The 14,660-nt window shown below is 42.6% G+C and overlaps 2 protein-coding genes across 9 annotated transcripts in view; one reads left to right on the top strand and one right to left on the bottom strand.

Moving 5' to 3' along the window:
• Window positions 1-8,150: 8,150 nt before the first annotated feature.
• HNRNPDL (heterogeneous nuclear ribonucleoprotein D like) lies at window positions 8,151-13,991 on the bottom strand. Of its 7 annotated transcripts, XR_002005602.4 has the most exons (9): window positions 12,766-13,991; window positions 11,794-11,962; window positions 11,534-11,695; window positions 10,949-11,080; window positions 10,701-10,815; window positions 9,989-10,159; window positions 9,561-9,653; window positions 9,086-9,190; window positions 8,151-8,406 (listed from the first exon to the last, which is right to left on the bottom strand). XR_002005602.4 is itself a non-coding variant. In XM_019025224.4 (8 exons), exons 1-7 carry the CDS (start codon window positions 13,206-13,208, stop codon window positions 9,583-9,585), a joined length of 1,263 nt encoding a protein of 420 aa, XP_018880769.2. In that variant the 5' UTR covers window positions 13,209-13,991; the 3' UTR covers window positions 8,151-9,190; window positions 9,561-9,582. The 7 variants fall into 7 exon arrangements, 5 of the variants coding, with proteins under 5 accessions (XP_018880769.2, XP_004038938.2, XP_055240921.1 ...); XR_008679160.2 differs by lacking the exon at window positions 9,989-10,159 and having other exon boundaries at window positions 12,766-13,208; XM_019025224.4 differs by having other exon boundaries at window positions 8,151-9,190.
• ENOPH1 (enolase-phosphatase 1) overlaps window positions 13,819-14,660 on the top strand; it is a 30,228-nt gene continuing 29,386 nt past the window's right edge. Inside the window, exon 1 of one of the 2 annotated variants that reach the window (XM_004038893.5) lies at window positions 13,819-14,431. In XM_004038893.5, the coding sequence (XP_004038941.1) occupies window positions 14,348-14,431 (84 nt within the window). In that variant the 5' untranslated portion in view covers window positions 13,819-14,347. The remainder of the gene's footprint in view (window positions 14,432-14,660) is intronic. The other variant, XM_063705368.1, reaches the window with a different exon arrangement.

The raw sequence follows: 14,660 nt of genomic DNA on the forward strand, positions 1-14,660 counted from the left end.
TCTGGACACACTTTGACAGAGCAGATTTTTGGATGTCCTTACTCTGCTATTGTGGAAGTGCTTCTTATTAATACGTTTGTTAAATATCCATTCTTATTTCCCATGGGTTTTTTGTTTGTCTTTGTTTTAGCTAAGAGTGATTTTAATAATGACTATTTTGATATCTCAGACTTTGCAGGGGGGTTGGAAAGCCACACTTGGAAACGCTCATGCAGGAAATATTTCCAAAATCACACAAGAACTGGATTCATAAAGACACCTGTTTCTGCTGCTGCTGCTGCTCTTGCTACACACAGATGCTGCTCCTTTCACCATTATCAGTGCTAGATACTGGATGTTGTTGCTAGAACCACTGCTCCTTCTGAAAAGTCATTGCCACCATGGCTACCCCCTGTCCCAGCATTGATTCCACAAAATTCCTACTTCTTTTGATTCACCCTTCAGGCTCAAAATCCAATGCAAGAGAATTCTGATCGATAGAGCTGAGTTAACATGTCTATGCTCTGGGTATAAGGGAGCCTGGGAAAGTGATTTTTAAATTTCTATATTGGGTGGTACTCTTGGTACATCACGACTCATAGGATGGGAATTCTTCAAACATGGGAAATAACTCTCTATATTCCATAAAACCTGTACAATGTCATAATAAAAATGACGTACTTAATTTTTTAAAAGTTTTAATTGACACAATAATTGTACATATTTATTGGATACAATATGATGTATTAATACCTGTATACATTGTGTAGTGATCAAATCAAGGTAATTAACATATCCATCATCTCAAACATTTATCATTTCTTTATGGTGGGAACATAAAAATCCTTTCTTCTAGCTGTTTTGAGATATACCTTATTTTTAACTATAGTCACCCTACTGTAAAATAGGATACCAGCATTTATTCTTCCTAATTGTAACTTTGTACCCGTTGACCATCCTCTTCCCATCCCCTCCTTCTCCCTACCCTCCCCAGTCTCTGGTAACTGCTGTTCCATTAACTACTTCTGTGAAATCAACTTTTTTAGATTCTACATGTAAATGAGAACATATGATATTCATCTTTCTGTGTCTGGTGTATTTCCCTTAACATAATGTCTTCTAGGTTCATCGATGTTGTCACAGATTTTGCTTTTATCTTTTTTTTTTTTTTGAGATTGAGTTTCACTCGTCATCCAGGCTGGAGTGCACTGGCACGATCTTGGCTCACTGCAACCTCCGCCTCCTGGTTTCAAGTGATTCTCCTGCCTCAGCCTCCTGAGTTGCTGAGACTACAGGCGCACACCACCACACCTGGCTATTTTGGGTTTTCGCCATGTTGGCCAGGCTGGTCTCAAACTCCTGACCTCAGGTGATCCACTCCCCTTGGCTTCCCAAGGTGCTGGGATTACAGGTGTGAACCACCTCGCCTAGCCCTACCATATTTTTTTTATCCATTCTTCTGATGATGGACACTTAGGTTGATTCTATATCTTGACTATTGGGAATAATGTTGCAATAAACATGAGAGTGCAGATGTTTGTTCGACATGTTGATTTCATTTCCTTTGGATATATACTCAATAACGGGATTGCTGGATCATATGGTAGCCCTGTTTTTAATTTTTTGAAGAGCCTCTATATTGTTTTCCATAATGGCTGTACTAATTTATATTATCACAAACAGTGTGAAAGGGTTCTCTTTTCTCCACATTCGTTGCCCACACTTATCCTTTTTCTTTTTCTTTTTTTTTCTTTTTTGAGACGAAGTCTGGCTCTATTGCCCAGGCTGGATCCTTTGTCTTTTTGATCATTAATTTGCACTTTATCTTCTTGCTTACTATAATAAATGTTGCTTTCCATAAGTCTCTTTTAATCTTAGATCCACCTACATTTCCCACTTCTTTTCATGTCATTTACTTGTTGAAGAAATGGGATATTCTTATGAATTTTCCACATTTTAGATTTGGATGGTTGCATCTTCATGGTAGTTTAACATGTGCCTTTATTTCTTTTCCTGATTACTGGTAGTTGGTTCTAGATGTGGCTGCTTTTAAGATTTTGTTTGTTGTTGATTTTTTTGGTTTTACCATAGTGCATCTTCATGGAGATTTTTATTTATTTTTCCTAATTGCAATTGCAATTTGCAGGGTATATTAAATTTGTAGATTCATTTGTCACTTCTGGAAAATTTTAAGCCATTACCTCTTGAAATGTTGCCTCTTATTCTCACTTCTAAAACTCTATTTTTTTTTTTTTTTTTTTTTTTTTTGAGACAGAGTCTTGCTGTGTCGCCTAGGGGCTAGAGTGCAGTGGCACGATCTTGGCTCACTGCAACCTCTGCCTCCCAGGTTCATGCGATTCTCCTGCCTCAGCCTCCCGAGTAGCAGGGATTACAGGCATGCACCATCACACCTAATTTTTGTATTTTTAGTAGAGACAGGGTTTCACCATATTGGCCAGGCTAGTCTCGAACTCCTGGCCTCAAATGATCTGCCCGCCTTGGCCTTCCAAAGTGCTGGGATTACAGGTGTGAGCCACCATGCCCAGCCAGCGTTTTTGATATTTTAAAAGCCTGTTAGACATATCATTAAAAAATGTACACAAGTTAACAGAAATATTCTTGATTTGGCTGCCATTAAATTAACTTGGTATGATGCGAATTATCACATTGTAGTTCTGACAGCTATATATCTTTGATTAATAGAAATGTTATTACATAATGAGAGCAATATATTTGACAACTAAAGCCATTCAAAACACATTGTCTATGGAGAGAAGAAATTTAAAGGGCTTCCTGGTGATGAAATATTGAAATTATTCTATAATACCACTTAACCCCCACTGCTCCCACCCTCCTGTCATTCCTCTGCTTGCAGGGTCTATGAAAAACATGTATGCCCCAGATGTTTCATGGTTCAAGGGCAATCTAAATAGTAAGTCAATTTCATAGGCCATGTCTTTCATGGGAAGAGTAGTTGCTCCAGATTATCCAGGCTCAAATTCCATTAGAGGAACAAAAATGGATCAATTGTAATATAATCCTACTTTGCTACAATAGATCTCAACACTCAGAAACCAAGTGTTACTAAAGATTACTGACCAGTCTTAATGCTTAAAGTCAAGTATGCCTGATAGGAGTTTTATAGTTTAATAGACTGCAGAATGTAATCAGCATTGGTGCATTCAATTAGCTGACTTCCTCATTTTAAAATCAGGGGATTAAAGCTAAAGCTGGGCATGGTGACACATGCTGGTAATCCCAGCACTTTGAGAGGCCTAAGCGGTAGGATCACTGGAGCCCAGGAGTTCGAGACCAGCCTGGGCAACATAGTGAGTCCCTGTCTCTAAGATGAAAAAAAAAAAAAAAAAAAAAGGTTTAACTTGGGCAATATGGCAAGACCTCATTTCTACTAAAAATAAAAAAAAAAAAAAAATTAGCTAGGTATGATGGCATGTGCCTGTGGCCCCAGCTACATGGGAGGCTGAGGTGGGAGGATTGGTTGAGCCCAGGAGGTTGAGGCTGTAGTGAGACGTGATGGCATCACTGCACTCCAGCCTGGGCGACAGAGTGAGACCCTGTCATCAATAAAACAATCCCCTATGAGTGTTCACCAGCCAATACAAATATCCAGGTGGAAGGTGGAGAACATATGAAGAAACTCCCTTTGTGGAACCTCATCAATTACAACAAATTCAATCAATTTTAGTCAGTTTGTTACCATAAAAGCCAACAGCTTCAAGAGCATTTTAAAACCGTTTTCTAAGTCTCTAATTTTCCTGAAACTACATTGAAAATATTTATAGACATGCATTTTTTTGGGTTTGAAGAGAATTCACTTTTGGTCAGACTCCCAAAAGGAGATTACCATTGGAAGAGTATGAGAAAAACTTGCCTGCAAGTAAAGTTTCTCACATTTTCTAGCTTGTGCTGGTCTTTAAGAAACCAAAATTAGCCTTTTTGGTTATTTGGATTTTAAGTGACAAGATTATGTTAAATATACTTTCTTTTTTTTTTTTTTTTGAGATGGAGTCTCACTCTGTCGCCCAGGCTGGAGTGCAGTGGCGCTCTCTTGGCTCACCGCAACCTCTGCCTCCTGGGTTCACAACATTCTCCTGCCTCGGCCTCCCAAGTAGCTGGGATTACACTCGCCCACCACCACACCCTGCTTTTTTGTATTTTTGGTAGAGACGGAGTTTCACCATATTGGCCAGGTTGGTCTAAAACTCCTGACCTCGTGATCCGCGCGCCTCAGCCTCCCAAAGTGCTGGGATTACAGGCGTGAGCCAGCCACTGCGTCCGGCTGAATATACTTTTTCAAACTACACTTTAGTCTCACTACTCTCCAAGATTATGATACAGCTCTCCGAATGGGTATATCTCTTTGAGTGGTCTCTTTGAAGTGGTACATGTCTTTAAAGGGTAAAACCAGAGATTAAACTGACACTTAAGAATAGCACAATTCTGGCGGGGCACGGTGGCTCATGCTTGTAATCCCAGGACTTTGGGAGGTCGAGGCGGGTGGATCACCTGAGGTCAGGAGTTCGAGAGCAGCCTGACCGACATGGCGAAGCCCTGTCTCTACTAAAAATACAAAAATTCTAGCCAGGCATGGTGGCAGATGCCTGTAATCCCAGCTACTTGGGAGGCTGAGTCAGGAGAATCGCTTGAACCCGGGAGGAGAAGGTTACGGTGAGCCCAGATCACTCCACTCACTCCAGCCTGCACTCCAGCCTGGGCAACAAGAGTGAAACTCCGACTCAGGGAAGGAAAAAAAAAAAAAAAAAAAAAAAGCACAATTCCAACTTCATTCTTGTTGGGGCGGGGGAAGGGGGAGGGAAGAGCGGCAGAAGTTAAGGCCTTCAGAATGTTCAGCATTACCCTGTAATACCCACAACATCAGTATATCCTTTCCTACCGTTTATAAAAAGTAGTAAAGTCAAAGGTGTATTTTTATTTTTTGCTATTAACTAAATCTTGCTGAAATTCCACATCTAATCTATTTCAAGACAAATGTAAGACCCCAACCAATCCTAAAAGAACAGCCTATATATTTATAAACAATATTTTCTAGTGACTATAAAAAATATATAAATTTAGATTGTTTTTGCTTGAAAGTTGAAACCACAGATTAGATGTCAACTCTATTTGGCTGAAAGTTTAAGGAAAGGGGGTTTTCTATGAATGACCCTTTCTAACTACTCAACACAAGAATCAGTTCAAATGGTATACACACACATCTATAACTAAAAATTATTCATACACTTACATGTTTTTGAATCAACTTTAAAAAAAATTAAGACAGGGTCTCACTCTGTTGCCTAGGCTAGATAGAGTGCAATGGAGCGACCATAGCTCAACTGCAGCCCAACACACCTGGCCTTAGTCAAACTTTTTTTTTTTTTGAGAAGTTCTCACTCTGTTGCCCAGGCTGGAGCACAAATCTCACTACAACCTCTACCTCCTGGACTCCAGCGATCCTCTCACCTAAGCACAGCACCACGCCCAGCTAATTTTTCTATTTTTAGTAGAGCTGGGGTTTTGACATATTGGCCAGGATGGTCTTGAACTCCTGGACTCAAGCCATCCACCTGCCTCGGCCTCCCAAAGTACTAGGATTACAGCGATGAGCCACTGCATGCGGCCAGCTTAGTCAACTTTTTAATTGGTGAAGTTTAGCATCTTGTGATTTTTTGAGACAGGGTCTCACTTTGTCGCCCAGGGTGGAGTGCACTGGCACAAACATGACTCACTGCACACTTCACCTCCCTGGTTCAAGCAATCATCCCGCCTCAGCCTAAGTAGCTGGGACTACAGGTGTGCACCATCACATTGAGCTAATTTTCGTAGTTTTTGTAGAGACGGGGTTTTGCCATGTTGCCCAGGCTGGACTCAAGTAATGTACTTGCCTTGGCCTCCCAAAGTGCTTGGGATTACAGGCATGATCTACAGCACGCAGCCTAGCATCCTGATTGACATTAAATCAAATCTTGGTACTGGAAAGTAGCTTAATTGTTCAGATATGCCCTTGTATTAAGTTTTGTGAAGATTAGTGAGGATCTCTGCCATTATGAAAGTAAAGATCCACTGAAGAGTAATGGAATAAGCTCTGCTTATCCATGCTAGCATCCCAACAGACATCTCAATTTAATAGTCCTCATCTTATAAAAGTGAGATTACAGATTAACATGTTAACCAAAGAAATTACTAAGGTGTTTTGTTAGGATAACATCACACAGAATTTGGTCTAAACAATGCAAAAGGCAAATACGATGTATAAAAACATATACAAACCGAGCATTTGTTATAGGTACTTTAGAATTAATTTCTATCCTCTTCCCGAGGATAATATCACACAGAATTTGGTCTAAACAATGTAAAAGGCAAATACGATGTAAAAAACATACACAGAGTATTTGTTATAGGTACTTTAGAATTCATTTCTACCCCCTCTCCCCAATAAACTTGTCCAATTACTTTGTTCTAAATTAATCCTTGGGAACGAGATCTTGATACTAGCTTCACAGTTCATCCAACCTAGGACACTTAGCCTTAGAGTATCTATCCAAATTTGCATCAGTTGGTGAACTGATAGACCCTGAAATCTGAATTAAATCTAGAGTTCAAAGCCCCTGCAACAAAAACCAATTCTCACTCCCCCTTCAATTCTTTGTAAAACATCTCAATCATGTCTAGATGTAGTGTATTTTTTCTCAGTCATACATATCAAGACTTGATTAAAAGTTTGGATTTTGTTTAAAAAGGCTTTATTCATTTTTTGATCAGGGAAAAGGACAATCTCAATGTCAACTTGTCACCTAAATTTGAACTTACAGGATTCACTACCCTAGACACCGCACCTACTGACAACATAACTTAAAAATGAACTTCCTTCCATGCCCTAAAGTTGCATGTTGAATGAACAGAATCCCTTCTAACAGCCAACACTGGTACTTGGCCTAAGTGTAAGAATAGCAAAACAGCAGCAAAAAAGAGGCCAAGGGCATTATAATGTGATAGCCCAGGAAGTAGAATCATTGTAACAAAGTTGCAGGCACCAAATTAAAAAAAAAAGGGAGGGCTCATGAGCATAAGAAACTTACCAGTTTTGTGAGATCACCCATTGTGTGAGATCAACTACTCTGCCTGTGAACACATATGCCAATCCCAGTAGCTAACAATGAGGCCAAGGTCCCAAAATCCAACTACACTGTATGCAAAATCCAAAGCTTTTATTTATTCCAGGTCCTCTGAAACCTGGATATAAAACGGATTCTTTTCAATGCACCCGGAGGGTCCACTGTAATGACTCAGTCACATTTGTAATGACTTAGTCACATTTGTAATGACTTAGTCATACCCAAGATCTTTTCCACTATTCCTTTCTGAATATGTAAATGTTTAACTACTCAGTTCATGCACTGTGTCAAAAACTAGATTTACTATCAAGACTTTTTCTAAACTCACACAGCATTAACAGCTAACTAATACAACTTCCTCAGAATGCCCAAACAGAAAACATTTTGTTCAATCTTGTGGCGGCTGTGAGAAAACACAACTAAATCTTACTTTGCCACTATTTTAAATTTTAATTTTTCGACCAAACTCATACCTTTCTACCAAAATCCTTGAGTTATAACTACTTCCAATGCTCTTAAACCATAGCTCCTACCAGTTTTACAGTGCTCCTTTTGTATCTGAATTTTTATCAAGAATTAAAGTCATTGTGTTATGATTACAAAGCTTTTTCTAAGTGACCACTGATTAAAGCCAAAGTAATCAGCAATTCAAAAATGGCTTTCCAGAGACAGGAACAAAGTAAAAGGAGCTACTAACAATTTTATTACAATCCAGAAGAAATATGGTCTACTAGAAAGCTTCTACTAATCACAACACTTATGTCTTCCTCTCAGGACAGTCTTCAGATAACCAGAAGGGAAAGAACATTGTTCAAAGGTGTGGTAGAAATCTCAGTTAACAGGGAGAAGATGAAGCCTTAAGAGCATAAAATACACCTACGAATTGGGGAAGAGGGTGACGCTGGCTGGCTATTTATAAAGGACCACAGTTTCTCTGTATGGACCAATACTCTACAAAATCAACTGTGCCTTAATTATTGCTTATTTTAAATTACATTTTTACAGAGCTATGTAGTACCTGACGCAGAAAAGCAATCACATAAGGAAGCATTTATTTGAGGTTTAACATGAAATGATACAAATAAAATGTGTATAAACAAATCCACATTGAGTCATAACACAGATAGCAAAGGACAAAGTAAAAACAAAGAAAACTAATTGGCAGCTATATACAGTTGGACACAATTGTGTCTTGTACACTAGAAAGTCTTTTACAAAATAATCATCTTAGATCAACAGAAGACCAATCTTCAATGTCGTCCTGCAAGATGGGTTACTTTAACATCTCCTCCTAAAAACAAAAACAAAATACCAATTAGATTTGTGCAACTCTGACAAGCTTTTAAAGGTCCACTTTCATGAATTGTTTTAAGTCCTCACTTTATTTTCTTCAATAATTAAAGATCATATGCATATTTATTGGTAAAATACAGTTTGGGTAGTCAATAAACTCACCCTGGAGTTCCCAAATGACATTAAATTCAAATCTATTCAGGAAAGAATCTGGGAATACAACCTTCCCATATTCAGAGGTTCAACTATGCTAGATTAAGGTCTACTAGAAGCATCTCTAGTAACCCAAGTAAAATGCTATCACAAACACCAATTTCTAATAAGTTTATTACAAGAACATAAATTGATCTGTGCATATGATCTTTAATTTATATCCCAGATTTAAAAGTTCTTGTTTTGGTTTGTAGATTTCACTATTAGCTATAAAAAGAAAAAGCAAGCATTAAATCTTAAAAGAATGAACACTTAAAATGAGGCTCCACAATTGAAATACAACACTAAACAGAAGACCAAAATGATTAAGCTGTAAAAAGGCATTTATGTACTTTAACTCCTGTAAAAAACCATTTAAGTTAAGTTTAGACACTTAATCTCCAAAAAGATTAAAAAAGAAGCCAAAGTCTGAAGTTTTCCACTTTAATCTTTACGCTGGTACATGAAGTTGGAAGAGACCATACCACAGGACAGCGTTTTCTGGTGTATGCCTTGCGCTCTGCCCGCAACGTGCGACCCCCAGAGATAGACGTGGTCAGGGTGACACACGGCCTGCAATGAAGTTCCCGCTGGCGGGTACAAACAAGGTATAATGTCAGAGTTAGAAGACAACATTCTTGTTTTCCTTAAGTTGTACCCATTTCAGTACTTTACCTGTTAATAGTTCTAAAATGTTTAATTATTCCTCTAGACCACCTGGTACACAAAAGCAAACAGAAAAACTCTTAAGTTTTTCTGCAATACTAAAGAAAGTGAGATAAGACTTTAAAGTTAAAGATCTATAGACACTTTAGGCAAAACAGGCTCATAAAGCAATTAAAAAAATCAACAATTTAGTAAAAACAGGCTACATAGTATTTTGTTTTTACGTTTCATTTGTCTATTGATCTTTAAATTAAATTAGACATTTCTACTGTTTTCCTGTACTCTTATACACACCTGTTTTCTCCAATGTTCTCCTTTAGTATGGCTGGTAATTGTTTTGGTGATTGCCACCCCCTCGAGATGCCTTGCCGTAAGTGCTCTGTTGGCCTATTTTGAAAACACAGAAATCTCATTAAGATAGTTTTCTACAAAACTTTTTCTTTACAAACACAAACTATTAAATCTACAAATCTTTGCATGCTAAATAAAAAGTATTAAGATATTTTAGCACCCATTACATGCTACTCATAAATCATACATCCTAGTTCATTTATAACCACCAGTCTATGTTAGTATAATCATCCTATGATTGTAACATGCCTCAAACACTTAACTCCGAACACTTTAATGGAAAGCCCATACACACAATTTCAGAACAGGATTGTATGTTAACAATGAATTTTAATACCACTGCTTTATAAAATTAAGTTAAATATTCTTACCACTGTAGTCTGCATATCCCTGTCCATATCCATAGTTCCCATAGTTATACCCAGTATAATCATATCCGCCATAGCCACTATAGTTTTGATCACCACCATAGGCACTATTGTAATTTCCATATCCTTGATCATAATAGTTATTAAATCCTTGGTTCCAGTTTTGGCCCTGACCTGAAACAATGCACAATGATTGTTAGGAAACAACTTCTGACCCCCAATTCTAACATAAAATGATGCGTTCACTCTGCAAATCTTAAAGGGCAGAATGGACATATATATTGCTATCTGCTTGAAAAACTATTTTTCCAGCTGTTATAAAAAAGGAGGCAGAAAGTCCAATTGTGCCAGTATCAAACTTCCTAAACTTAATGGAAAATCATTCAATTTTCCATTAAAGCCGAAGACAGGTACACCGTTCTGTTTAAAACAAGGACTCCTGCCCAAGAACACGCCACGGTGTATCATGTAATGGTACACTTTTCCTATCAGTGATGACACTAATTGTCAAAGTGGCCATACTTTTAACAGTTTTTTGAAACCAGTGAGCTCACAACAAAAAACCACCACACACAACCCCCACTAAGCTGAACATTCCCCGCCCCCACTGGAATGGTTTTAAGTTTAAAGTTTTGCTTTGGTACAGGACTACTCATATTCAGCAGTATACAGCTTAAATAAACCACGGAGTCATATTCCAAGAATTAAGTCTCACCTCGGCCACGACCCCTCGTACCACCTCGTCCACCAGCTGCAGCACCTCTTCCACCTTTTTGTTGTTGCTGTTGCTGCCTATATACCTCTTTGGGTTGTGCAACTTTGATTTCACACTATAAACAAATTAAAAAACATGAAAATATAATTTTTACCGAAGTTCTAAAATTAAATCATTTTATTTTTCTCCACATCAATAAATTATTTCAATTATTTAAATTTTCATTTAAAGTACTTAAATGGCTTTACCTTCCCAGAACCAATTTGATGGTATCTGCTTTCTAACAATTTTTTTACTGGCTCTTCATCGGTATATGTGATAAAACAAAATCCTCTTCTTTCATTTGTTTTTGTATCCATGGGAAGTTCAATATTTTCAATCTGAAATCGAGATGCACACTCAACGTCATCCCATAATTGTAAAATGTTACAGTGTCAGAATGCCAAAGGCCTTTTCAGGCTTCAACTTAAACATGTTATTCTTATCGGGTGACTTCTATACAGACATCACTGCTTTATGATCAACATCAGCCTACAGTGATTTGTTGTATATTTGAAGCATTGAGAGAAATTAATATTATTTTGTACCCAAAGATGCCACTAGTTAACAAGTCCAAACACTGACCACATTTAAGTGCCCATGTTTTAGCTAAATTAGACAGTTGGGATTCCATCAGAGCAGCAATCAAATCAAGGTACAGTCACTGGAAGCGACTTGAGCAGTCATTTAATTCTACTCTTACAGGAAACATGAATCTGCCCTGCATAAATCGGACAAGGATTGAACATTTTATAAACACATCAAGCTTAACGTGTGTAAACATAATCACACACCTCTCCAAAGGCTCCAAAATATTCTTTAATTTGTTCTTCAGAAGTATCCGGGCTCAATCCACCCACAAAAACCTTTTTGGGAGGTTCTTTCCCTTTTAAAGCTTTGGCCCTTTTGGGATCTATCAATTTGCCATCCAGTTTGTGTTCTTTCAGTTCCAAAACCTACAAGACAGATTTATTTAATCTGACAGCACCATATAACCCCCAGAAAAATTTGCAAACCACCACAAAAGCAGGCCAATGCAAAACATAGTTCCTACCTTATCAACACTAGCAGCATCTTTGAAAAGCACAAATCCAAATCCTCTTGATCTCCCAGTGACTGGATCTGTTTTAATTGTGCAGTCTACAACTTCCCCAAATCGAGACAAGTACTCTGTCAGATCTTTTTTGCTTGTATCCCAGCTCAAGCCTCCAATAAACATTTTACTAGAAATAAAAGTGTTTTTTAAAAAAATTAGCAATAACTCAAATGACACTTCAGTTCTGGAATTAAATCGTGAAATAAAAACAGGGACATTTACCCCCTAAGTGTAGGCAATTTAATCCATGTTTACATTTAATCTATGTCACACAAAAATCCCAATATCCCAACGAAGTTACTCAAACCAGCGGACAGCTCACTGTCCGCACTACATAAAGCAAAGCTCAAAAGAGACCAATAAAATATAGTAAAGGTTCTGCCCAGATTCCTTTAGGTAGAAGGCACAACTTCCTAGATGAATCCCTCACATCTTATCTTACTTAGGTCCATCTTCGTTCTCAGCTGTCAAGCCAACGTTCCACCCAGACAACTCATCAATCATAACACGTTTTGTGAATCTGGGTACCAGTCGCCTGCTTGTGCCCCAACTCAGAGTCCTCTAAAACTCTTCCCAGGAAAACCGCGCCGAGTGGTAACAGAGACACAATGAAGAGGCGGCGGCAGCTGCAGCGTGCAGCGCTGGGAGGCCGGCCCCTCCCCCCCGGGTCCCACGCGGCGCCTGCGCGCTCGGGACACAGACGCCGCCGCCCTCCTCCTCCAACCCCTCCGCCCTTCCCCCACTCTTCCCGGGTCTCTCCAGTCACCCCCTCGATCTCTTACTTTCCTCTTTCCTCCAAGCTAGTGGGGCCCAGAAGGCACGCGGGGAATCGACTCGGAGAAAGAATGGGGGCAGCGCGCGGCTCACGAGGGACGAAGGGCGCGTGCGGCGCGCTGGGGGAGGGGGAGCGGGGGAAGAAGCGTGCGGTACCCGTCATCCTGCTGATTCTTGCTCGCGTTGATCTTCGATCCCTCTGCGAATTCCTCTATATTGCTGTACTCGTTCATATCCTCCATAGTGGCGGAGCTGTCGGCAGGGGGGTGCTGGCGCGCAGTCCGGGTCGCGGCAGCAGCGGCGGCGGAGCGTTGTATGGAGCTGGATTTAAAATGGCGGCGGAAGAGATCCGGGCGCCGCCTGCGCCCTCCCTTTATAGCCGCCCCGCCCGCCAATCGGGAGGGCTGCTGGGCGGTGACGTGGCGCTGGGCCCGGCGCGCCCCCTGCCGGGCGGAGCTGGGAGCGAGCGAAGGGAGGAGCGGGGCTAGCTGCCGCGGCGGCCGCGGCCGCCAATGGGAGAGGCTGCGGGAGGCTAAAGTAGCGGGAGCGGAGGGGAACAATGGCGGCGGCACATGGGAAAGCCTGGGCGGGACCTCCATCGCGGCCCTCCCGGCAAGGAGAGAGGCCGCGCGTGAGGGGACGCGGGCTTGGGAGAAGAGAAGAATCAGAAGAGAAAAACGAAGGGGCGTAAATTCCTGGGGTCAGCAGTCCCGAGCAGAGCCGACGCAGGGCCACAGTCCCTCTTGCCTTGGGAGCCTTTGTCTCTGGCGTCCGGTCCAGCCCACTCCTACCAAAAAGCCGTCAACCCCGCCTTTTTCTGCCCTCGGTTCGCCAGTGCGGAGCCGCTGCGGCGGCCGCTGCTACCGACTAGCACCGCGGCCAGGCTGCTCCGGAAAAAGGCGGACTGCGCCCGGCGCTGGCGACTGAGGCGGCGAGCGCGCTCGCCCGCCGCGCGCACGCGTGTTTTGTCCTCGAGCTGGCAGGAACCAGCCGAACAGGAAGCGGGCGCGCGACGGCCCCTCCGGGCAGCGCGGCGGGAGCGCCTCTTCCACTGTGACCACGGGCGCGCGGGCCAAGGGGGCGCGGCGGGGCCTCCTGGGCTGATCGGCCGAAGCCCGGGCCCCGCGCGGCCTCTGGCGGGCTGAGGCCGGGAGGAGGGGCGGGGGCTGGCCAGATGAGTGTATCTATGCAAAGGCGGAGGCGGTGGGCGGGGAGGGGGCTGGATTCAGTAGAGGGCAAGGGGCACTCACATCCCCGGCGCGCCACTCGCGGGGCTCCTTTCTGCACGTGCCCCGGGCCTCTCCCGCTCGCTCAACCTGTCTGCGGAGGGCGCGCTCTGGCGCACCCTGCTCCCGCGTTCGCTTCTTTGTTCCCGCCCACGCGAGGCCCATTTTGACGGATCCAGTTAGAGGCCTGACGGCGGCCAATCGGCGCTGGCGCCTTCACCCTCCCCGCCCCGCCGAACCCGGCAAGAGCCGCCCCTTTTCCTGCCCACGTGGTCTCGGGCTCCTGCCCCGTCCTGCTCACGAGTTCAGGGCTCCTGGGCGGCCGCCTTTTCCAGTTCCAGGTGTGCAGAGGTGTCCTCTCCCCACGCGCGGCGGGCTGCACTTGGTCGCTGGCTCTGAGATCGCACGGGGCCGCCGGAAGCCCAAGACGGTACTGGGGGCCGCAGCCGCAGCCGGCGCCGCCCTCCGCCCTCCCCAACAGCAGGCCGAGTCCCGTAGCATCCGGTAGGGAAATGGTCGTGCTTTCGGTCCCCGCCGAAGTCACCGTGATCCTGTTAGATATCGAAGGTACCACAACCCCGATTGCTTTCGTGAAGGTGAGGGGCGGAAGGGAGCGGGGATGTTACTTTTCCTTAAAAACAGTTATTATTTTTTCTAAGTATTTCAGGCCTTGTATTGGAGACGAGGGTTAGGAGAGGCGGTGTGGCTTTGCCTCTTCTGTGGAATGGGGAGGAAGGAGAGAAAGCCTGCGGTGGGTTGCGGGGATGCTTTTCCTCGCGGCACTAGCTTCTCCCTCCCCCGCCCTTGCGCTTGGTTGGATCCAGA

The sequence above is a fragment of the Gorilla gorilla genome, chromosome 3, assembly GCF_029281585.2.
Source record: "Gorilla gorilla gorilla isolate KB3781 chromosome 3, NHGRI_mGorGor1-v2.1_pri, whole genome shotgun sequence".
Lineage (NCBI taxonomy): Eukaryota > Metazoa > Chordata > Mammalia > Primates > Hominidae > Gorilla > Gorilla gorilla.